General features: G+C 43.5%; 1 protein-coding gene across 1 annotated transcript in view; it reads right to left on the bottom strand.

Moving 5' to 3' along the window:
* Nucleotides 1-25,020, bottom strand: part of ABCF3 (ATP binding cassette subfamily F member 3) — a 46,062-nt gene extending 21,042 nt beyond the window's left edge. Inside the window, exons 1-11 of the mRNA XM_081955289.1 lie at nt 24,866-25,020; nt 21,420-21,567; nt 20,051-20,130; nt 16,260-16,312; nt 13,820-13,917; nt 11,668-11,790; nt 9,710-9,976; nt 7,898-7,978; nt 5,043-5,102; nt 4,682-4,738; nt 2,189-2,211 (exon numbers count right to left, since the gene is read on the bottom strand). Coding sequence (XP_081811415.1) covers nt 2,189-2,211; nt 4,682-4,738; nt 5,043-5,102; nt 7,898-7,978; nt 9,710-9,976; nt 11,668-11,790; nt 13,820-13,917; nt 16,260-16,312; nt 20,051-20,130; nt 21,420-21,567; nt 24,866-24,941 — 1,066 coding nt within the window. The 5' untranslated portion in view covers nt 24,942-25,020. The remainder of the gene's footprint in view (nt 1-2,188; nt 2,212-4,681; nt 4,739-5,042; nt 5,103-7,897; nt 7,979-9,709; nt 9,977-11,667; nt 11,791-13,819; nt 13,918-16,259; nt 16,313-20,050; nt 20,131-21,419; nt 21,568-24,865) is intronic.
* Between the last annotated feature and the right edge of the window lie 321 nt (nt 25,021-25,341).

Genomic DNA, 25,341 nt, shown 5'->3' with positions numbered 1-25,341 from the left:
AGTGAATTGAAAGGAGGCTGTTACGCAAAGCCCCTTTGGACAAAATTCACAGGGGAAAGATATAGAAGCAGTCCTCAATTTATGGCCACAATTGAGCCCACATTTTTGATGGCTAAGCAAGACCGTTGTTACATGAGTTTTGCCCCATTTTACAACCTTTTCTTGCCAGAGTTGTTAAGTGAAGCACTGCGGCTGTTAAGTTAGCATCACGGTTGTTACGTAAATCTGGCTTCCTTGTCAGAAGGTTGAAAAAGGGGATCCTGTGACACTGCAACTGTCGTAAATATGAGTCAGTTGCCAAGTGTCTGAATCTTGGTCACGTGACTGCGGGGATGCAGAATGCTTCTAAGTATGAAAAACGGTCGTAAGTCACTTTTCCAGTCCCACTGTAACTTCAAAAGGTCATTAAATGAATGGTTAAGTGTTTGTGATGCAATGGCCACATTTTGAATTAAACAGCTCAAAGAAACAAGGCTCCAGTTCTGATATGCCCAGAACATGATTAAAATCAAACAAAGAAAATGAGTTACCGTATTTTTCAGAGCATAAGACGCTCTGGAATATATTCCAAACTATATCTGGTTTTTACTCTGGAGTAAAAACCTTAGTTTTAGGGGAGGAAAATAGGGGGAAAAAAATCTGCCTCTGACTACCAGCATCCGTCGGTATTCATCTGGCTAGCCTCCTTAGCAAACAGCCTGGTCAGCTTCGGCACATTAGTTTGCTGGTTGAGAGCATGCGCCACCAGAAAACGTGACGCGCAGAGGCCTAAAAAGCGATGTGCGGAGGTGCCGATCGGCGCCGATGTACTCTGGTGATCCCCGCAGACTTGAACAGGTCTCAAACGGAGCGTTCAGAGGCTGAAAACATGAGGTGCAGACGCCAAAAACGCAAGCCACGGAGGGGGCGGTCTGTGGCAATCCCTGCAGCCTGGAACAGGCCTAAAACGCGATGGGTGGGGGCCGGTGGTTGGGCAGGGCTACATTCGGTATATAAGATGCACCCAAATTTTCACCCTGTTTGTGAGGAGGGGAGTGTGTTTTATACTCCGAAAAATACGGTAATTTAAGACAGAGATGGCCAGCTCCTTTGTAACATTAGCAAAACAGTTGAAGGAGAGAGGAGCGCCAACTTTATTTGGTGGACATTGATAAGGTTTTACTTGATGAAATGGGTGCCTAAAATCTTGCAAAGACTTCAGAATCCATCTTCCCTCTTTAACCTTTCTTTCCAATTAAGCTGGTTTTGGGATGGCGGGTTACTTTGTTAAATGGGTGCCTTAAATGAAAAGAAGGACTAGGAGTGGCATGATAGTGGTATTCCAGTTTTTGATGGGCCCGCAGAAACAAGAGAGGGCAAACTTATTTTCCAAAGCATCAGAAGGCAAGGCAAGAAACAACGGATGGCATTGAGGAGAGATGCACCCTGGAATTGAGGAGAAAACTTCCTAACAGTGAGGATAATTAACCAGTGGAACAGAAGTTGCCTTCAGAAGTTGTAGATGCTTCATCACTGGAGGTTTTTAAGAAAAGCAAGGACAGCCACCTGTCTGAAATGGTATGGGGTCTCCTGGTTGAGCAGGGGGTTGGACTAGAAGACCTCCAAGGTCCCTTAGAGCTGGAAGGAACCTTTATTCTATGCTCTATTCTGATTAATCAATTACATCTTCAAAGTTGCCCCGTACAACAGAGGCTTAAATTTTTTGGCCAACTTGTGATAGAGATGCCATGTATCTCTGACAACTCCCAATGGCAGGAAAATTGTCCACAAATCCTGGTGGGTCCTATTCATACATCTGCCAGGAATAGTTGTAGCAATGGTTTTCCAATCCAGAGAGCTTCCAAATGTTGGAAGTGCCTGACTAGGTGGCTCAGTGGCTAAGACACTGAGCCTGTCGATCAGAAAAGTTGGCAGTTTGGCGGTTCAAATCCGTAGTACAGGTCTCCTGCGTGAGCAGGGGGTTGGACTAGATGACCTCCAAGGTCCCTTCCAACTCTGTTACTGTTTACTCCACTTCCCAGAATTGGGAAGTGAAAACATGTGGAAACACTGGGTCAGAGCAATTGGGAAATAAGCAGTCCAGCAGGGGACGGAAATATGTCTACATCAGTATTCCCTGGAGAATTTTTTTGAGGTGGGTTTGCACCACCCCTTCCCTTCGGTCTACGTATGTCCAGAAAAGACTTACCATCCAGCAGAAGAAGGTCAGGCCTGGGAAAATTAAAATCAACAGAAGAGGAAAGGGAGACAGAAGTATTATTAGTGCAGCAATCACAAATTTTACTTTGGCATTGCTTTGATAGTAGATTTCTCACAAAGCTTTCTCTGCAATGACGCCCTCTTCATATTTTCATCCTCTCTGAAAGCCAATCGCAGCAAATCTTTCAAGTCCAGTTATTTTTGACAGGGAAATTCTTAAAATTTACTTAAACTGGCAATTTTTTTATACAAACCTGCACTTTTATTAACATTCGTGCAAGACTTGGCAAAAGGTTTCACTGCTCTAATATTTAATTATTACATGTATACAATGCTGATCAATCTCACAATCAAGTGACTTAGCCCCAGATTCAAATCTAAAATTTGAAGGGAAAAAAAAAAGGACTCTGCCCAACTTTTAAGTTGAGGAAAATTATTACACAGGAATTTTAAAAAGCTGAATGTATTATTCAATGAAAACGGGGTGATTTGGAAAAGTAAAGAAGAGACATTTACCGTATTTTTCGGACTATAAGACAAACCGGTGTATAAGAAAGATTTCGAAGAGGTAAGTAAGAAAATAAAGTTTTTGTCCTCCCCAGCCCCCAGGAGCACTCTGCAGGCTTCAGCAGGATCGGGGGAAGGTAAAAACGCCTTTTTTGTGAAAAACGGGCAGAAAACAGGCTGCTTTTCACAAAAACAGGGGCATTTTTGCCTTCCCTCAGCCCTGCTGAAGTCTGCAGAGTGCTTCTGGGGACTAGGGAAAGGCAAAAACGCCTCAGTTTTTGCAAAAATCAGCCCGTTTTTCGCACAAATGAGATGTGGGGGCAGGCTTCAGGAAGCCCAAAATGGCTGTACTCGGTGTGTAAGACGCACCAACATTTCCACACTCTTTTGGGGGGGGGGGGGGGAAAGGTGCGTCTTATACTCCGAAAAATACGGTAGATTAGTTTCATGCTGATGGATTAGACTGAAAGATTTTCTCACTGCCATGGAAGGCCTCTGTCCTTTTTTTTTATTTTAAAGTTTCCAATTTCACAGGAGAACCGGTGCCATGATTTAAATGTCTATAGAAATTCTCAGTCATCCAGTTATCCAAGAAGCTTCTTGGATGAGAAGCGAAATGCCTTCATTGAAAAACCAAAAGTCCAATTGCCCCTTGAAAAAAAGCACCTTTACGACTCCATGATGTAAGCATTCTTTTTCGTTTTGTCCTATAAATTCTGGAAAAACTTAACAACCATAAGTATCCCCAACTGATATGCATCTTTTTGTCAGGCCTGCGGCCATCTTTCTTTTGGCTCTCAGGCCTGCCACACTTTCTATTATTCTACTATGCATTTTCTATTGTGGGAAAACGGGAGGGGGGATTGTGCGGAGTTATATGCTATGTAGCCAAAGCAAAATTCCTTCTAGAAAACCAAGGTCATCCTTTGTCTTTCAACCTCTGCATCTGACTGGAACTGGATGGGTGGAAGCTGCCAGCATGGCAGTGGAAGGTTGGACCGTGGGATGGACTTGTGGGTGTTGGGGCAAGATCTTGAACTTTCAACTGGGTGGGGAAAACCGGGAAGCTTTCAGATTCGGGTTTTCCACAGATTGTACCAACATGTCTCTCTTAATAAATTAGAACTTTGAGCAATACTTTGCCTTGGACTCTGATTTGCTTTTGGATGCTATTTGGAACCCTGACACTTTTGTGCACAAAACACATACGGCTTAGTCCCCCACTTAATCATTCATTTAGTGAGTGTCCAAAGTTACAACGGCATTGAAAAAAGTGACCTATGATCATTTTTCATACTTAGGACCTTTGCGGTATCTCCACAGTCACATGATCAAAATTCAGGCACTCAGCAACTGGCATGTATTTAAAACTTCGTTAACTGTGAACGTTAACTAAACGAATGGTTGCAAGGCAAGGACCACCTGCAGTCCAAACACCAGTAATTTCATCTCCCCCCCCCCTCATGCAGTCGGACATCCTTCCTCAACAATGTCAGGGTTTCAAGTAATAAATCCATCGCAAGCAATATCTCTGAGGTAGATGAATTCCTCAAAGATTAGCTTGATTAAAAATGTTATATTGGCACAAAGCTGGTGAAAACTCTTATTTTCATCTAATTAAAAGTAAAAGTTTTTCCCTCAACCCCAAACAAACAGTCACATGGCCCAATCACTGCAGCAGCCGCTGGTCCAGTGACATTACTCCTCCTTTCTCCCACCAGGTGTGAGAATGTCCTTGGTTCCCAAGCGAAAGTATTTAATTTTGACTACACAAGCCCAGCTATCTCTAGTACCCTCCTCCCTATGCCTTGCTCCAGTGTGGCAACACTGAAGCTTCCAGGATGGCTTTGCCCAGGTCAGCTTCAGGATTGGCACACAGCTAATCAGGATGAAGACTTCATGTGAGGTTTCACTCCACCATTGTTAGCATCAACCCATTATCTGGAAAAGGATTTTGAGCGGAACGGAGACTCACCGGGCAAAAAGGGCACGAGCCAAAGCCAGCCTCATTCTCCAACCTCCCGAAAACTCTCTGAGGAAAAGGAAATAAAGTAGAGAGAGATCAGTTTCCCTGGGCCAGCCGGACCCCAGTTTGCCTGTAGATACGGAAGGTCGCCTTACATTTTTCAAGGATTGGTGTCAGAGATGGCCAAGTTCACTTCCCCCTCTATCAGAATTGTAATGTGAAGGGACAGCTACCAAGCTTCCTATCTCGGGAAGCGCCCCTCTGTCCCAGCACCTAGCGGTAGGCAAGATCAAAAAGAAAAAAAAATCTAGGATCCCATCGTTCAAATCACAGAAGGGAACAATTCAGTCTTGGCTTAAAGCCCACTTACTTGGTTGTCTGTTGCTGCATCTTTGCTCTGAAACCCAACCCGGCTAGGATAACGGACGCTCTGCAGGAGGAAAGGAAAGGAAAAAGAAAGGAAATGTAATTTCTGGATTCCAGAATCTGGACTAGAAGCTGACTCTGGAAGTGTCTATGAGAGTGTCAGGCCTGTAGTTATGTTTCTTTTTAGGATCTTTGGCCTGCCACACTTTTTATTATTTTCCTATGCTGTTTCATTACGGTAGTAGTTGGGAGGGGGGAATAGAAAGGAATAGGATTGTGGAATGTATTGTTATCATTCTTTTATAGAAGCCAAGGTCATCTTTTGTCTCCGCACCTCAACACCTGATTGGAAGCAGAGGGGTGTTGATGCCAGCATGGAAGATGATGATTGGAACATGGGATGGATTATGGGGTATGGGGATAGATCATGAACTTTCAACTGGGTGGAATTCCAAAAAGAACATCAGAGTTGGAATTCCATAGACGTGCTAACTTGCCTGTACAAATAAATTGGACCTTTAAGGATAACTTTGCCTTGGAAAGTGATTTAATTCTGCATGGTATTTAGAACGCCTGAAAAAGAAAGGAAATGTAATTTCTGGATTCCAGAACCTGGACTAGAAGCTGACTCTGGATGTGTCTATGAGAGACTGAAGAGTTTTAGGAAAGGCAGCGGTATCAGAACGTGAAATAAGAATTGATTGGAAGTAACGCGTTTCCCCGAAAATAAGACAAGGTGTTATTTTCTTTGGACCCCCGAAATAAGCACTTGGGCCTTATTTTCGGGGAGGTCTTATTAGTTTTGAGGTGCAGGAGGCGGCGAGTGTGGTCACCTCTTGGCTGCTGCTGTGTTGCAATATTTTCAGGGAGGGCTTATTTTAGCGCATGCACTCAAAAGCCCAATTGGGCTTATTATATGGGGAGGTCTTATTTTCGGGGAAACAGGGTAGGAGTATTTAGCTCAGGGCACTAGTCACAAAGGGCGGCATGGTGGCTGCTCAGTGATCATAATGCTTGGTTTAACCAGCTGGAAAGACCCTGGCAGCCCAGGTTCGAGACCTGAGCGCCATGCGACTGGTGAGCTCCCATCCTCGCTCCAGCTCCTGCCAACCTAGCAGTTCAAAAGCACGCAAATGCGAGTAGATAAATAGGTACCACTTTGGTGGGAAGGGAACAGCATTCTTCAACCTCATGCTGGCCGCATGACCGGAGAAATGCCTTCGGGCAGCGCTGGCTCAATGGCCTTGAAACGGAGATGAGGACTAACCCGTATAATCGGCAATGACAAGCAGAGTAAAATCTGCAGGGATTTTTTTTTTAGCTTTTTTTTTTAACTAGCCACAAACACTCCCTTCATCAAAGCACTTCAAATAACTGTGGAAAAATCTATCAAACTGCAGGAAGAGCAACTCAACACGACATCTCAAAGCTCTGATAGTGGACAGTCGTTTCTCACTAAAGCCTTCTGCTTTAACTAGGTTTCCATCGATGGAAAAGCCGAAGTAAGCTAACGGGTTTTGTATGTTCTTTAAATCAGATTTCAGGAAGATCTAACGTCCGTTCTCTTGATTTAAGATGAAAACCATTAATCCTCGACTTACAACCTTTTGTTTAGTGACCCTTTGGAATTACAAATGGCACTGAACTAAGTGATTTATGATCGGTTTTCACTTCATGACCGTTGGAGCATTGCCATGTCATGTGATCAAAATTCAGGTGCTTGTTCTGAGTCATGCGATCACCATTTCAAACTTCAATGTCTTTATTGTCATTGTACATCATGTATACAATGGAATTGGTTTATAATTTGTAATTTCAAATTTGCAACCTCCCCAGCCAGCATCTGACAAGCAACATCAATGGGAGGAGAGGGTAAGCAAAATTCACTTAACAACTGCAATATTCCCTTATTTTATTCTCCTTATGTACACTGAGAGCATATGCACCAAATTCCTTGTGTGTCCAATCACACTTGGTCAATAAAGAATTCTATTCTATCCTTTTATTCTATTCTCTTATTCCATTTTCTATTCTATTTTATTTTTCCATTTTCTATTCTATTTTTCTATTTTCTATTCTATTTTATTCTTTTTCTATTTTCTTTTCTATTTTCTTTCCTATTCTATTCTCTTTTTCTATTTTCTATTCTATTCTCTTATTCTATTCTATTCTCTTTTTCTCTTTTCTATTCTATCCTCTTATTCTATTCTCTTATTCCATTTTCTATTCTATTTTATTTTTCCATTTTCTATTCAATTTTATTTTTCCATTTTCTATTCTATTTTTCTATTTTCTATTCTATTCTATTCTTTTTCTATTTTCTTTTCTATTTTCTTTCCTATTCTATTCTCTTTTTCTATTTTCTATTCTATTCTCTTATTCTATTCTATTCTTTTTCTATTTTCTATTCTATTCTCTTATTCTATTCTATTCTCTTTTTCTATTTTCTATTCTGTTCTGTTCATATTCTATTCTATTTATATCCTATTCTATTAACAATGGCACTGATTTGTTTGTGCCAAAAAGGTCATAAAAGGGGGCGCAACTCACTTCACAACCGTTCTGCTTAGCAACAGGGCTCAACTGTGGTGGTGAAGTCAAGGGTTACCTTTGGAGAACTGGAGAAGCAGCCAATTTCCATTTGGGATTTAGGGAATTTTGAATTCTTGGTGGTGATGTATTACTCTGGGCTGATGGAGAAATTCCCTTTCCCCATCCGCATGTTATCTCCACAGACTCGTAATGCATCAGGATTTGCTATTTTAGACCTGGATTTTTGGCTCTTTTACCAAAACTCCCCGCCTACCAAGCATGTCAATTCAGAGGTGATTCTGCTCTTACAAGAGACTTTCAACTTACCTTGCTGGGGCCTTGTCTGCCTCAATCTCTTCTAGACCGGCATAGATTTCGGACAGTCGAGCACCTTCGGTGCCTACTCCCCTGGGGGGAAAAAAACGACAGAAAAGCAGCATGGTGTTTTGGAGATGGCCAAACTAGCTCTGCACCTGAATTAGATCAGAATTAGTTCCTTGGGAACAAGGTCACCTTCCAGAATGAATAGCAACAGCACTTAGACCAGGGGTGTCAAACTCAATTTCATTGAGGGCTGCATCAGTGTTTTTTTTATGGTCAATTTTTTTAAATGATACATATAATATAATCCAAAGTATACCAGTACATCTTAACAAGCATTTTATGAGTATTCAATAATATATCAATTCCTTTTGCCATTAAGCCTCTTCAATTTTTATTTGCTCTTCTGCTTTCCATGCACCATATTATAGTCTATTTCATCTTCAGCTCTCCTCCTCCCTCCCTTCTTTCTTCCCTCTGCCCTCTCTCTCTTCTCTACTTTCCCTTGCTCTCTCCCTCTCCTCTCCTCTTTCCACACCTTCCCTCTCTCCTACTCTTTACCTCCCTTCTACTTCCCTCTCTCCTGTTTCCTTTCCCTCTCTTTCCCTCTCTTTATCTTCCTTCTATTCTCTATTTTACATAGTGCATTTCCTCCTTTTAGCAAACCCCATTTAATATCAATGGCATTAATAATTGTATTCTCAAAGAAAAAAGAAAAAATATTTTCCATATTGCTAGTTTTTCTTTTAGAGGTATACCTTTATACAAATTCCATTTGTTTCCCCTCCCCACCGTAACAACCTCTTTTTTGGACGCAGTGCAAGACGGATTCAAATTTCCCGCTATCCTCATAATGCTGTTACATACTTTTACATCATTAAGTGCTCCTATTTTATCTCATCTTTTGATTTTAACTATATATTATTAGGCATATTGCCATCTTTTCCCTCCATTTTCCCCCCTCCTCTAATAACTTTCCCAACTAATGTTTTTCTTGTTTCTAACCCGGCATAATCATTTCACCTTCCATGATTGATACCTATCAGCTTACCTACTATCTTTATTCACCTTAATTCAGGGGTGTCCAAACTTGGCAACTTTAAGACTTGTGGACTTCAACTCCCAGAATTCCCCAGCCAGCTCTGCTGGCTGGGGAATTCTGGGAGTTGAAGTCCACAAGTCTTAAAGTTGCCAAGTTTGGACACCCCTGCCTTAATTAGTTTACCTTTGATTCTTTTTTTGCTTGCAGTCCTTTCTATACCACACACATATTGCATTTCAGTGTTACAGTTGAAGTTCACAATAGCCTATGCTTTACAAACAGGGCTGCATCAGTGTTGTGTTTGGGTGGGCGTGGCCAACTCAGCATCACTCGTGTTGGGGGCATCCCTCCCAGGCTCAGTTTTCGGCTGAGATGGCCTCATGCAACCCACCGTGGCCCTCCGGAGCTCTGTTTTCACAGGCAGAGGCACCGCGGGCCGGTCCTTCCATTTCCAGGGCAACCTTGCAGGCCAGATCTAACACACACACATAGCCCGGATCCGGCCCACGGGCCTTGAGTTTGACACCCCGACTTAAGACTTATATACCGCTTTACAGCCCGCTCTAAGCGGTTTTACAGAGCCAGCGTATTGCCCCCAACAATCTGGATCCTCATTTTATCAACCTCGGAAGGATGGAAGGCTGAGTCAACCTTGAGCCATTCAGAATTGAACTGCTGGCAGTGAGCAAGCCTGCAATGCTGCATTCTAACCACTGCGCCACCAACGCTCCTGAATTAGACTGAATTGGACAGTGTTCCTTGGGGAACCAAGTTACCTTCCGGAGTTAACCCGGGCAGTCAGCTCCTTTTCCTCCTTGAGCAATCCCTCACGAACCGTGTCACATTCCAGCACACTCTGCAGGGCCGGCGTCTCGTCTCCGGCCACTTCCTGCTCCACGTGAAGGATGCTGATGTGCGAGGGGATGCGCAGGTTGCGGCTGGCGATCATCTTCAACAACGTGGTCTTGCCCAACCCGTTCCGACCTACCAAGCCATATCGCCGGCCGTAAGCCAGGTTCAGGTCTGCTCCCGTGAGGAGGACCCTGAAAAGAAGAGATTAAGGAACAACTGTACCTGTGCTTTTATGAAACAAGGTGTGATGACCCAGGGTGAGACACAAAGGCAACACAGCCAGAGAACTGGTATGAGTGCATTTATTGGCACCCATTGTGCTCCCAACATCCCTTTCACACTCCAGCTTGCAGAAAAAGTCTTCCACAAACCTGCAGCCCAAACGCTGTAAGCAGAATGGCTGCAATCAATCACTCCAGTCAGGCAAGATAGGGAGTCCCAGGAATAAAAGATAATTCCAGCAAGACAAACACACAGAAGGTCGTAAATACTTCAAACAGTCGGGAGGAAGGCCAGCAAGGCAGGCCACAACTCTACACTAGATGAACACAGTGTTTGTTCCCGACAAACGGCCCTCCCAACTGCCTCTCCTTTAAACTCCATCCCCAGGTGTGCCTTGTGAAGGGAATTGGGCCCTTTCTTTCCTTGTAAGCCACGCAAAACCCGTTGCTCTCTTCTGCGTTCTTCCCTGCGTTCCCTAGGATGAGGAGGCGGGTGGGCCTTGGTCTTCATCTGAACCCCTTATTCTATCTATCCCCTGCTCTGCCCCACCCTTACCCAGTTTCCTCCACAGCCAACGGAGCCACTCTCCCGCTCTCTGTCAACTGTTCGTCTTCCATCTCAGAGTCAGACTCCGACGGGGGCATTGCAATTCACCCCTGTTCCTTCCTAAATTTCAACCTTTGACCGTGAAGCCACTGGCGACTACTGCCTTTCTTGTTTATTCATTTCCTAGGCAACATCCCTTCTCCTTATCCTCCGAGGTCATCTACACATTCTGTTACATCCCAACATGTAAATGCGCATCATAATTTCAAACAAATAAGGAGTCCAGCTTTAATGCTTATTCTATGCTCAGCTCCATTCAACAGAAATACTAACACCTTTCCTCTATAATGACGTTTGGGCTGGATACCACGGTAGGCATAACGGCGAGTTAGCTTACAGTGCTATACTGAAGAAGTGTGTTGTGGCCCGCCAGCAGAGCTGGCAGCAGAGTCAGACAGTGAGGAGGTTGGGGAGGAACATGGGCCAGTCCTGGAGTCTGGGGTAGGCTCTGATGAGGGCTCTGTGTCGGAGGCAGAGAGGGAGCCAGAGCCGTATGCCAGTTATCAGCTGCCTTCAGAGTCAGACATCAGTGAGGCAGAGGAACAGCTGGAGCCTGTTCCCAGTGTGCACATGCACAGAGCTGCCAGAAGAAAAGAACAACTCAGAAATCAGGGTTGACTTGGGAGTAAGGCCACAGGTGGATGGTGAAAGGTCTCTCCCATAGGAATTAAAAGAGGAGCGAAAGGGGAGTGCGCTTTTGCATGAAACAATTCATTCGTTCATTCGTTCGTTTCGGGAGTGTGAAGATCTGTCCGTGAATCTCAGAGACTCTGAGCCAAATCTTTCCTTGCACAGCACTGCGTTTGGAAAATATTGACATGGCAGCTTTCCAAGCTAGATAAGGTCTGTGGTCATAAATTCACCTCTGAAACATTGTTTGCCAGGCCTTTGCTGAATGTGAATGAGAGGAATTCACATTTGTTTAATAAAAGGGGTTTTGTCGGGACCAGGAATCTGCTTTGTGCTTTTTGGGGAAGCCTAGGTCAGAACAGAGCCTAAATCACCAAATCAAAAGATGCTACAAAGAGGCGTGACGCTGAACGTGGAGACTCACCGCTCGCCGAAGGACACATCAAAGTTTTCGATGCGTACATCATAGGACTTGTTCTTGCCTGACAGTTCAAGGCGGTTTTCTTTCTTACTGGCTGCTTGGCTGGCCGATGCTTCTTCAAGAACCCTGCCGTCCGGAACAAAATCACAAGCAACCGTTAAGAGCAGGGAGAGTACATGTTCCTTCCCTTTTTTTTGCAAGTGTCAGTTTCCCACGTGCAACAATGCTATTCTCTACCCTTCTGTTTCACATTTGTGTGAAATCCCTGGCTGAGGTCATCTCTTGGCTTGCAGATATGAGTATACTAGGTAAAGGTTTCCCCTCTCCTGTCAAGTCCAATTGGGTGGGGGTGGGGGGGAGTGCTCATCTCCATTTCTTATCCAATGGAGCCAGTGTTGTCCAAAGTTACTTCCATGGTCATGTGGCCACCATGATTATACACCGATGCACATGGAAAACTGTTATTTTTCTCCCAAAGTGGTACCTATTTATCTACTTGCATTTGCATCAGTGGTGGGATCCTGCCGGTTTAACAACCGGTTCAGTGATCGTGTGTTTCACATCCATGAAGTTTTTAACAAAACTTACCTTCCACGTTACTTCTGGGGAGTAAAACAGCTGAGGCGTGGCAACCTGCTCTACCACCCGAATCAGCTGAGAGGTTATAGGTAAATAAAGTGCAGGGGCAGGTGAGCAGGCCGACCTGATCATCCGAACGAACCAGTTCACTCCCAGCTGATTGCTGGAGCTACCTGTTTGCCCGAACCAGTCAGAACCGGCTGAATCCCACCCCTGATTTGCATGATTTAGAACTGCTAGGTGGACAGGAGCTGGGGCAAGGAATGGGAGCTCACCCCATTGTGTGGCACATGGGTCTTGAACCCAGGCTGCCAGAGTTCTAGCTGACAAACTCAAGTGTCTTTAGCCGCTGAGCCATTCTGCCCCCATTATCAGTATGCTGATGATACCTAATTATACATCTTGATCCTTAGTCCCTCAGGGGACATCAACATCATCTTGTTCCAGTATCTGAAAGCTACAATGATCTGGATGACGACTTACTTAATCCTGAAGATTGAATGGCTGTGGGTAGTTGGACACCCCCCCCCCCCCATGCCTAGGAACTCTCCATCTTTAGAGTTGGATGGGACAGCACTTCCTCACTCAAGACAGGTGTATAATTTGTTGGTTTTCTTGGATGTGTAGCTCCTGCTCAAAGAGCAGGAGGCAGCTGTAGCCGAGAAGACCTTTGCATAGATTCATGAACGGGCATGCCTTGGGATGCTGACCTGGCTCCATTGTTCTGCAAACTGCACAGGTTGTCAGTTGGTGCCCAGGTACCATTTGTGGCTTAGTGACTAGCTTATTTAAGGCATCACCCATCTCCCAATAGTTTCTGCCTATCCTGATGGTTAAGCAGAGTGGGTGCTGGGGGATTTCTTGGTGCTCTCTGAGCTCGATTGTTTGCTTACAGGTGTTTCAATCCCCAACCAGCAACATCATCAGTGCTAATAAGTAGCTTACCTTGCCAATGTTGGGGGAATAGTATGGTTTTCCAGCCCCTCGGTAGTGCCTGAATTAGGGAAATGCTTTCTTCTTGGACTGCTTGTCTAATGTTAATCCCTGCATATCTGGGTGTTGGTTACAACCCAGCTCAGAGAGCACCAAGGACCACACTTCAACCCTGAGCTACCGAGATTCTCTTCTGTTGGAGAATAGATGCTCTCTGCTCCCTTCAATTAAACAATGTCGTCTACAGGGACCTTGAAAGTGCACCTTCTCGATCATAGGTGCCTGCCCTCTGGAACAATTTATCCACCCAGAAATTCATATGGTTTATGGTCTGATGAAATCCAGGAACTCTTTCAAAATCTGGCTATTATCCGAGGGCTTTGGAGTTTAGATAGAAGCCAAAGTCCTGTTCAATTATATTTGGATGGAAAACGGTTGCTAAATGAGGAGAGGGTCTACTTCGATTCTACTCCATTCTATTCTCCTTTATGTCAGCCATACCCTGATCTCTTCTAGGTCCTTCCCCATAAGCAGTGGAAAGACTGATGCACTAAGATTTACTCTGGTAAAATTAGCCCTTTAGCAGACCCTCCCAATGTTGAGGAGCAGGTGCCCCACTCAAAGGTGATCCCCCTTCACTCACAATGGGTTCCCAGATTTGACGGAATCTCGCTCCTGCTTCTTGCACTGCTTTGCTTTCAGGCGGGCCTCTGCTTTCTCCAGCTTCCTAGTGTTCACCATCTGTAACGAAGGAGATGGACAGCAAGGAGTTATCAGAGAAAGCCACCAGGAGCCAGAGAGAAGACGTGAGAGGAAGTTAAAAGGAGGTACAGGTAATCCTTGACCCAAAGGTGCTTTTTCAAGAGGCAACTGGACTTTCCGGTTTTTCTTTGAAGACAGTTCTCTTCTCATCCAAGAAGTTACCTGCCTAAGCAGGGGGTTGGACTAGATCATCTCCAAGGTCCCTTCCAACTGTTGCTGTGTTTTGTTCTATTCTATTCTATTTTATTCTACTCTATTCTATTCTACCCATATTCTATTCCATTCCATTCTCTAGTCTATTCCATTCCCCATTCCATTCCGTTCACTATTCTATTTCCCTATTCTATTCTATTCTATTCCATATTCTATTCTATTTCCCTATTCTATTCTATTCCATTCTATTCCCTATTCTATTCTATTTCCCTATTCTATTCCGTATTCTATTCATATTCTATTCTATTCCATTCCCTATTCTATTCTATTTCCCTATTCTATTCTATTCCATTCCATATTCTATTCTATTCCATTCCATATTCTATTCTATTCTATTTCCCTATTCTATTCTATTCTATTCCATTCTATTCCCTATTCTATTCTATTTCCCTATTCTATTCTATTCCATTCTATTCCATTCCATATTCTATTCTATTTCCCTATTCTATTCTATTCTGTATTCTATTCATATTCTATTCTATTCCCTATTCTATTCTATTTCCCTATTCTATTCCATTCTGTATTCTATTCTATTCATATTCTATTCCATTCCATCCCATTCTCTATTCTATTCTATTTCCCTATTATATTCTATTCCATTCTGCATTCTATTCTATTCTAGTTTCTTCAGCTCTGTCCCAAAGCTGCTTCTTCAAAAGTTGGGACAACCATGACGTGGATGACTGAGAATCACCGTAGACATTTGGGTAATCCTTTCATTTAGGGATTGTTCAAAGTTACAACAAACTGAAAAAACCTGACATACGACCCTTTTTCACACTTCCAACCATTGCACCATCTCCCGTGGTCACACGATCAAACTTCAGATGCATGGCAATTAGCTCATATTTATGATGGTTGCATTGTCCCAGGGTCATGTGATCCCCTGTTGCGACCGTGACAAGCAACGTCGATGGGGGACGCCAAATTCACTTAACAACCATATGACTACCTTCACAACTGCAGTGATTCACTTAGCGACTGTGGCCAGAGGGGTCATAAAATGGGGTAAAAACCCCTCATTTAACAACCATCTCACTGAGCAACAGAAATTTTGAGTTCAGCTGTGGTCGTAAGTCGAGGACTACCTGCATTTGGTCTGCTCTAGTTACAAGGAATTTGATTGGGGGTTTTTTGGGGGGCCTCCGTCTGTATTGTGATTAAGGATGTCATCATAACTAAAGTCTGTATCTGTGGATAAGAGCTGTGGTGGCGCAGAGGTCAGAAGTATTACTGCAGGCTACTTCTGCTGACTGCTGATGCCGTCTGCCTTCAGTTCACGTTTCATCGGCTCAAGGTTGACTCAGCCTTCCATCCTTCCGAGGTGGGTAAAATAATACAATACAATAGCAGAGTTGGAAGGAACCTTGGAGGTCTTCTAGTCCAACCCCCTGCCTAGGCAGGAAACCCTATACCGTTTCAGACAAATGGCTAGCCAACATCTTCTTAAAGACTTCCAGTATTGGGGCATTCACAACTTCTGGAGGAAATTTCTGTTCCACTGATTATTTGTTCTAACTGTCAGGAAATTCCTCCTCAGTTCTAAGTTGCTTCTCTCCTTGGTTAGCCTCCACCCATTGCTTCTTGTTCTACCCTCAGGTGCCTTGGAGAATAGTTTGACTCCCTCTTCTTTGTGGCAACCCTTGAGATATTGAAACACTGCTATCATGTCTCCCCTAGTCCTTCCTTTCATTAAACTAGACATACCCAGTTCCTGCAACCGTTCTTCATGTGTTTTAGTCTCCAGTCCCCTAATCATCTTTGTTGCTCTAAGGATCCAGATTGTTGGGGACAAATATGCTGACTCTGTAAACCGCTTAGAGGGGGCTGTAAAAGCACTGTGAAGCGGTATATAAGTCTAAGTGATATTGCTATAAAAAGGTCAGGGCACAAGAGCAAAATAAGCTGTTTACTGGAGCGCTGAAGTAAATATTGGGAGGGGGGGGCATCTCCAGATGGTTTTGGACTACAGCTCCCAACATAGGAGCCAACATTAGCTGGGACAGCTAAGAGGGGCTCCAAAATGTGAGAGTTCCATCTTTGAAATCTACACAGACTCGATTGTTAGGGATCAAGAGTAAGAAAAATTGCTGTGATGATAGCCTTACCGAAGTCTGATCTCTCTTCAACAACAGTCCTGGCAACAGGTCCAAGTTAGAATCTGCAACCAGAAACAAAAATAAATAAATCTTGCTTCAAGAAGCATGAATTGAGACCCCTTTCCCCATTTATTCTATAAGAAAGTGCATATGTGTTTCTCAACCTTGGCCACTTGAAGACATCTGGACTTCAACTCCTAGAATTCCTCACTCAGCTTCACTTCTAGGAGTTGAAGTCCAGACGTCTTCAAGTGGCTAAGGTTGAGAAACACTGGCATATGCAATAAATAGAATACTTTATTGGCCAAGTGTGATTGGACACACACGGAATTTGTCTTTGGTGCATAGTGTACATAAATAAAATAGAATACATTCATCGAGAATCATAAGATACAACACTTAAGTGATCATAGGTTACTAATAAGCAATCAAATTATACTAGGAAACAAATAAAACAATATACATTTTAAAGATAGAAGCAACATGGTTATAGTCACAAGTGGAAAGAGATAGGTACTAGGAAGGAAGAGAAGAATAACAGTAATACAGTCTTAGTAGGTAATATGACAGTGTTGAGGGAATTAGTTGTTTAGCAGAGTGATGGCATTCGGAAAAAAACTGTCCTTGCATCTGGTGTGCAGTGCTCTATAGTGCCGTTTTGAGGATAGGAGTTGAAACAATTGATGTCTAGGATGCGAGGGGTCTGTAATTATTTTCACAGCCCTCTTTTTGACTAGTGCAATTTACAGGTCTTCGATGGAAGGGAGGTTGGTAGCAATTATTTTTTCTGCAGTTCTAATTATCCGTTGAAGTCTGTGTCTGTCTAGTTTGGTTGCAATACAATACAACAGCAGAGTTGGAAGGGACATTGGAGGTCTTCTAGTCCAACCCACTGCCTAGGCAGGAAAACCTATACCGTTTCAGACAAATGACTATCCAGCATCTTCTTAAAGACTTCCAGTGTTGGGGCATTCACAACTTCTAGAGGCAAGCTGTTCCACTGATTAATTGTTCTAACTGTCAGGAAGTTTCTCCTCAGTTCTAAGTTGCTTCTCTCCTTGGTTAGTTTCCACCCATTGCTTCTTGTTCTACCCTCAGGTGCCTTGGAAAATAGTTTGACTCCCTCTTCTTTGTGGCAACCCCTGAGATATTGGAAGACTGCTATCATGTCTCCCGTAGTCCTTCTTTCTATTACACTAGACATACCCAGATCCTGCAACCGTTCTTCATGTTTTAGTCTCCAGTCCCCTAATCCTCTTTGTTGCTCTTCTCTGAACTCTTTCTAGAGTCCCCACATCTTTTCTAAATTGTGGTGACCAAAGCTGAATGCTGTATTCCCAGTGTGGCTTTACCAACACATTATAAAGTGGTATTAACACTTCACGTGATCTTGATTCTACCCCTCTGTTGATGCAGCCTAGAACTGTGTTAGCTTTTTTGGCAGCTGCTGCACACGGCTGGCTCATATTTAAATGGTTCTCCACTAGGACTCCAAGATCTCTCTTACAGTTACTACTATTGAGCAAGGTATCACCTATACTGTACCTGTGCATTTCGTTTTTCTTGCCTAAATGTAGAACCTTACTCTTTTCACCACTGAATTTCATTTTATTAGATAGTGCCCAATGTTCAAGTTTGTCAAGATCCTTCTGTATCTTAAGCCTGTCTTCTGGAGTGTTGGCTATTCCTGCCAGCTTGGTGTCATCTGCAAATTTGATGAGTTCCCCATTTATTCCCTCATCCAAATCACTGATGAAGATGTTGAAGAGTACTGGGCCTAAAACAGAGCCTTGGGGTACTCCACTGCATACCTCCCTCCATGTAGATGCAGTTCCATTGAGAACTACACGTTGAGTGTGATTGGTCAGCCAGTTACGAATCCATCTGGTGGTGATGCTGTCCAAGCCACATTCTTCTACTTTATCTAGTAGTAGGTTATGGTCTACCTTATCAAATCCCTTACTGAAGTCCAAGTAAACTGTATCAACTGCATTCCTCTGGTCCACTAATTTTGTCACTTTGTCAAAGAATGCAATAAGATTAGTCTGGCACGATCTGTTTTTGACAAACCCATGTTGGCTTTTGGTTATTATTTTGTTTACTTCTAGGTGTTCGCTACTTCGTTGCTTGATTATCTTTTCCAGAATCTTTCCTGGTATTGTGGTCAGGCTGATAGGTCTGTAGTTTCCTGGATCTGTTTTTTCCCCTTTTTTGAAGATGGGAACCACATCAGCTCTTTTCCAGTCCTCTGTTAGTTCCCCGGTGCTCCAGGATCTCTGAAATATATAGTTCAGTGGTTCTGAGATCTCATCTGCCACTTTCTTCAGAACCCTGGGGTGTAATCCATCCGGTCCTGGTGGTTTGAACTCGTCTACGGTAGACAGGTGCTCACTTACCATTTTCTTCCCTATTTCAATTTGTGTTCCTAATCTGATTTTTGTGTGCTGTTTTTGATAGGTTGGACTGTATTATCCCTTTGTGTAAAGACAAGATGCAAAAAATGAGTTAAATAGTTCTGCTTTCTCCCTGTTGCTTGTCACCTTCTTGCCACTTTCTCCCAGCAATGGACCAATAGTTTCCTTAACCTTTTTCTTGTTTTTAAGAATGTTGGAAGAAGCTTTTTTTGGTTATTTTTTACTTTTGTGGCAAGCCTTTCTTCATTGTGAGCCTTAGCTTTCCTTACTTCATCTTTACAGGCTTGGGCTATTTGCTGATATTCTGCCTTAGTTATGTCCCCCTCTTTCCACTTTTTATACTTATCTTTTTGTCTTTCAATTTGTCAGAGAGTTCTTTAGCCGAAGCAGACAGTTATAGAGGTGCAGATGACAGACTCAATAATTCCTCTGTAGAACTGAATCAGCAGCTCTTTGGGCAGAACTTTCTGAGTTGGCGCAGAAAAAACATTATTTATGGATACATTAACTTTCTGGTACGTTTATCACATCAGATGTTTAACAGGTCACCCAATTCCGTGTTACCTTGATGTTTCTGGTCTCGGTATGCAGCACATCAAGGGTGTGGATCTGTATGTGTGTGTGTGTGTGTGTGTGTGTGTGTGAAATAACGGGTCAAACCTTTCCCTGCTTCTCCCACCATTTATAATTCTTATTGTTTCTAGAACTTGCTCTTCATAAAAGCGGTTGTAAAATCAAGTTCTGGTCACACAATGACTCAACTTACTGTCAAAATTCCAGACTTAACAGTGATACAAAGATTATCTGTATACCCCCCCCCCCCCCCGATTTATTTGGTAGTCTTGAAAAACTTGGGTTGTTTTTCTGAAAGCACTTTTTAAAAATTCGAAAGCATACAATCCCGAGAGAAGGAAACCACGTGCCTCTTGATGATGTCTGGTTGATGGTTGTTAAAATATTCATGACTGGGAGAGACATGGGATGAATAGGCATAGCAAATAAGTCAGCCAATGGGAGCCAAAACAGACCTGAGTCTGTGCAGAGAATTGAAACTGAAATTAGTCTGTAAATTCTGAGTCTGGTGCTCTGAGAAGTAAACTAGCAGTCTGTATGGGCTTGTCTGCTGATATAAAACTAACTACTTGTGTTTGCCTGTAACTCTCCTGCCCTGTGTTTACTTGGAAAAACCACCTGTTGGTACTGTACATTTATTCATCTGTTCTTATGTATATAAAGAAGTTAATGAATCCTGCTCCATCAGTTATCTGTTTGTGCTTCTGGATTTGAATTTATGCAACAAACTCTGTCAATAGAGGTATAGAAAAGAGTAGAATCTAGGCAGTCCTTACATTCTGAATCAACGCAAGAGACTGCTTCACTACTCACCATAATTGTCAGTGATCTTAGAAAGCTGAATTGGGGCATCCAGGAGAACCTGCCGGCTGCTCGGAGAGTTTTCATTCTCCCTGTCCAGAAACAATAGTTGTTACTTAACAAAACTCCAAGTTGTTCCCCCGTGTCCTCATCCCATCGTTGTAAACCTCTCTCACATTGGGGATGCTTATATAGTCAGTGTCATAATAGGTATCCTGGCTTCCCTGATGTTTAATTAAAATAAGGCCTGGTAGCACATTGGTTAAAGTGCAATATTGCAGGCAAACTCTGTCCACAGAGTGGAGTCCGATCCTGATGGGGCTCAAGGTTGGCTTTGCCTTCCAAACTTTTTGAGGTTGATGAAATGAGAACCCAGATTGTTGGGTGCAATATGCAAATGATGCTTACACACCCAGAGTGTGTTGTAAAGTGTTACGGGGGTGGTGGTGGGATAATAAGCCTAAATACTACAGATAGGCCTCAATTTAGGACAATTGAGCCCGAAATTTATGTTGCTGAGAAATTTGTTAAGTAAGTTTTGCCCCATTTCAAGACTTTTCTTGCCACGTTTGTTAAGTGAATCATTGCAGTTCTTGAATTAGTAACATGGTTGTTAAGTGAATCTGGCTTCTCCATTGACTTTACTTGTCCGAAGGTTGCAAAAGGGGATCACGTGACCCCGGGGCACTGCAATTGTCATAAATGTGCATCAGTTGCCAAGCATCCAAACATAAAACATGTGACCATAAAATGGTCCATAAGTCACTCTTTTCAGTACCGTTGCAACTTTGAACAGTCCCTAAATGAACTGTTGTGAGGACTGCCTGTATTGCTATAATATATAAAGGTTGCTTGCGTTCTCAAGTTCTACCCAAGGGTCTTGTTGAATTCTGTACCTCTAGTACCTGCCTTATGTATTACTAACTAATAACCTGGCGTTGCCTGGGTATTTATTTATAGGGGGGAAATACCCGGACCAAACGTAATTTCTAATGTTGGATTTTCCCCCTTACCAGGGGGAGCCCTCTTGTGGAGTACTGTGAAGCCATTACCATGGCAACCCCACTGCACTGTACAGTAGAAGCCATTTTACGGCAGTATAGTAGAAGCCATTTTATGGCACAACAGGCTGCATCTTAACAGAAGACACATACTGATGGGTGTGGGATGTCTCACCCCCACAGTATTTGTTTCCAGGGAGTAAGTCATCTGTGTACCAAGTATGGTTGAAATTGCTCGAGGTGTTCCAGAGTTATGCTGGAACATAGACACAGTCATTTATACATACATACATACATACATACATACATACATACATACAAGTGAAGAAAGCACATCTGTTTGGTTTCTCATGACCCCATTTTAATCAGAGGCAACTTACAGATGAAGGGTGTTGAACATACGCTGGCAGATGCCACGGATGTCCACATCATCTTTGGAGTCTCGGGACACGTCTTGCAAGAGCTCGCCGACAGCTTCAAATAGATCGTCCACCGTCTCAAAATCTGAGCTGCCACTGTGCAGGACCCCTGCCAAAGAAATCAATTGTTAACGCAAGGTTTCCAGCCGGGGAATTCTGGGAGTTGAAGTCCAGGCTTCTTAAAGTTGCAAAGATCGAAGAATGATTTTTTAGAGGCTGAGCTACCCAAAAGAATCTCATTTTGGCTTCCCCGTTGCCTTTGCTTGTCGGAAGGTCGCAAAAGGGGATTGTGAGACCCTGCCACCGCCATAAATACGAGTCGGTGGCCAAGCTTTTGACGTTTGGTCACGTGACCACGGGGGGATGCTGCAACCGTCCTAAGTGTGAAAAAAGGGTCTCAAGTTACTTTCTCCAGCCCTGTTGGAAACTTGAACAGTCACTAATCAAACAGTTTTAAGTCAAGAGCTACCTGCAGGCAGATTTGAAGTATAATGCTGATTCTAAAATGTAAGTTGCTACCAGTTATTTAATCCAGAATTAAACAATCTGATTATGCATAGTCTCTTGCTTCTGCCACACTTTAGCCACGTGTGATGTCTTCTATTGAAATACAAAATGGCGCATCTTGCAGAGCTTACTTAATGGAGTCATACCAGACTTGGGCTTATCCTACAATAGCTTGAAATGAGTCATGAAATGAGCCTGGCCTGTTAATTTTATCTAACTTTTAAAATGTTATTGTCATATTAATTGGGTTTGGTTTTTTGGATATTTATCTAATTTCCTTTTAACTTTTGTGATATGTGTTTTTTAATGTTGTACACCGCCCTGAGTCCTTTGGGAGAAGGGCGGCATATAAATCCAATGAAACAAACAAACGAACAAAATTAAACTTCAGAAGGGAAGCAAGAAGAAAAGGAGAAATGTTTTATCTTTGCTAAATGCCAGGCGTGGAAGAGCAGAAGCAAATCAAAGAGCAACATCTCAGGTTTTTAGTACCCTGAATTCAACTAAATAGTCACCCTAATTGAAATAATGTAGACTTGCTTCAGCGCAAATAACCTACTGAACTGTGGTGAAAATGAAATATGAAAAGAAATCTGCCAAATACTTAGCTGAGATCATCAGGTGAAAATATAGATGCAGGAAGAATTTGGGAACAAGGCCATTTAACAAGACATATATACTCTTTTTATAGCATTTCTTCCTTTATAACACGTGAGCTTTTCACGTTGGTGCTCAAATTTTTTCTGACAGAGGTCACAGGCTAAAAATACATGAGAACATCTACTCTGGAATGAGATATTGGACTTGTTTTATGAGCCCCCAGCAAATATCTGCTTACATTTATCCAGTGCTTTTGAGTATATAAATCATTTTACATTTATGACCTATAGCGTGATATGGCATTATTATCTCCATATTTCAGAGGGCTAGGAAGCAGCTGCTAAGAGTTGTGAGACCCGATGGCCAAAGAAAAGTTGGCAATAACTCTTTCCATAAGATGACCTTTGCTCCCAAACCCACACTTCCAATAATTATCCAATAAAATCTATTTTAAACCAATTTCCAATCAAGGTAGTTGAAATGGTGGATGGCAGAAGTTGTTCAATGCGCCTGTTGAAATGAAGGGAGTCTCTAATCTGAACAGGATCTTCCCTTTTTGAGCAGAATCTCTCAAATGTGGGACTTTTGGATAGGCCGCGAGAGAAACTGAGAAAGGTTAAGATACAGATTTTGTGGGACGAGCAAATTGCAGACATCAGGATCTGTCTGACTAACAACCGATCTGGATGGACACAAGCAGGAAAAAGACAGCTGCAGCCTAGGTGGGAAATATAATTTAAAATCAGAACAAGACAAAATCAAACCATTTCTGGACTGCTGGTAAGAAAACTGCAGAGCGACATCCATGAACTCATCTTGAGTCAAGCTCCTGTATAAAACAAATCCGATCTTACCTTTCTCAGGTATTTCTAAGCAAATACACAACTATGTATTTTCTTTAAGTAAATGTGAAATGGTTTGATACTGACTTCTTCTCAGGGGTCGTGGGTGGAGGGGTTGAATTCACTCTAAATTCCAGAACTAAACTAGAGAATGTTGCTCTATATCAATGTTTCTAAATTTTGGCAGGATATCAAGACTTCAAGTCCCAGAATTCCCTAGCATGACTGGCTGGGGAAATTCCAGGTATTTTAAAGTTGTAAAAAGGGATGCTTAGCTTGTCAATCAGGAAGGTCGGCAGTTTGGCGGTTCGAATCCCTAGTGCCGAGCTCCTGTTATTGTTCCAGTTTCTGCCAATCTAGCAGTTCGAAAGCACGTAAAAAATGCGAGTTTAAAAATAGGAACCACCTTTGGTGGGAAGGGAACAGTGTTCCATGCGCCTTCGGCATTGAGTCATGCCAGCCACATGAACATGGAGACATCTTTGGACAGCGCTGGCTCTTCGGCTTTGAAACCGAGATCAGCACTTCCCCCTAGAGCAGTGTTTCTCAAACTTGGCGACTTTAAGTCCTGTGGACTTCAACTCCCAGAATCCCCCAGCCAGCTATGCTGGGAATTCTGGGAGTTGAAGTCCACAGGACTTAAAGTCGCCAAGTTTGAGAAACACTGCCCTAGAGTCTGGAACGACTAGCACATATGTGCGAGGGGAACCTTTACCTTAAGTTGCAAGGCTGAGAAATGCTGCCTTATAATCTTGGAAAGTCTATAAATAAGAAGGAAGTTGGGTCATCGATTCCTCTAAATTGAGTTTTTAGGCCCTTGAGATCCAACCCTTTCCCCTCAAGCTCTGAATTTCACCCAATTTCCATCCTAAAGGTGGAAAAAATGTCCCAGGAATTGGAATTTCTTCAGAGCTTTTGAATGGGAGACCACTAAGAAATCTCAGGTATGGATGGATGCAGGAAGTTGCTAGCAGTTGGAACTCAGTAAAAATGGTGCTTTTACCAGGATTAGAGCTCGGGGAAGAAAAGCTTTTTCGTCCCTTTAGCCCGATTTAGGTTTCCCAAACCAGTCTTCCATCCTGGGAAGCGCAAACTTTCATTGATCAGGACAGCAAGCGTCACCTGGCAAAAGGCGCCCCCCCTTTCCACACATGGACTAGTCCAGGGACGCGCTGACCACAAGGGCAATGCTTCTAAGGGGATGTACCAATGCAATGGGGAAGGGGGGGGAAGAGATCCAGAAAGCTCGTGATCCTCGGAGCCCCTCGTGCGATGTTCGAGCGGTTCCTTCCTCCCCCCCCGAGCCCCCCCCCACGAGCTCCTTTCAGCTGCCCTCAGGCGGCTCCCGCCGCCCTCGACCCTCTTCAGAAGCAGGAACAGCCACCCTGGGAACGGGGCGCCGAGGCCCAGCCCGACTCCTCTAGGAGCTTAATCCTTCGCCGCCTCAGCCTCACCCACCGGTCACGTATTCGAAGACCTCTCCGTCGAGCTCCGGGAACTCCCTCCGCAAAATCTCCGCGCAGGAGACCGCCATGGCAGCCCGGCCGCTGGGCCTTCCTCCCTCAGCCGCCGGCAGCCGACTCAGCGTTGGCCGCCGCGGTGGTTCTTGGGAAACGTAGTCCTCCGTTGTAGCCGTAGGCCGGGCGCAGAGGTTTCTGGGAAACCGAGGCCGTTGGAAACTGGCGGAAAGACCCTGTTGCTTCTTTTTGGGGAGTGGGGGTGGGGGTGGGGGAGTTCAGAACAAAATGGCTTGGTGGACATCGACGTTAATAACTAGACGAGGCCTCTGTGTGTGTCTGGTGGCAATTCTTGGTGTATATCAAGGGGACTGGAGACTAAAACATGAGGAACGGTTGCAGGAACTGGGTATGTCTAGTTTAATGAAAAGAAGAACTAGGGAGACATGATAGCAGTCTTCCAATATCTCAGGGGTT

The sequence above is a fragment of the Natrix helvetica genome, assembly GCF_964273705.1.
Source record: "Natrix helvetica genome assembly, chromosome: 5".
Taxonomy (NCBI): Eukaryota; Metazoa; Chordata; class Lepidosauria; order Squamata; family Natricidae; genus Natrix; species Natrix helvetica.
Note: the sequence above shows the minus strand (reverse complement) of the source record. Positions and strands in the feature narration are given on the sequence as shown.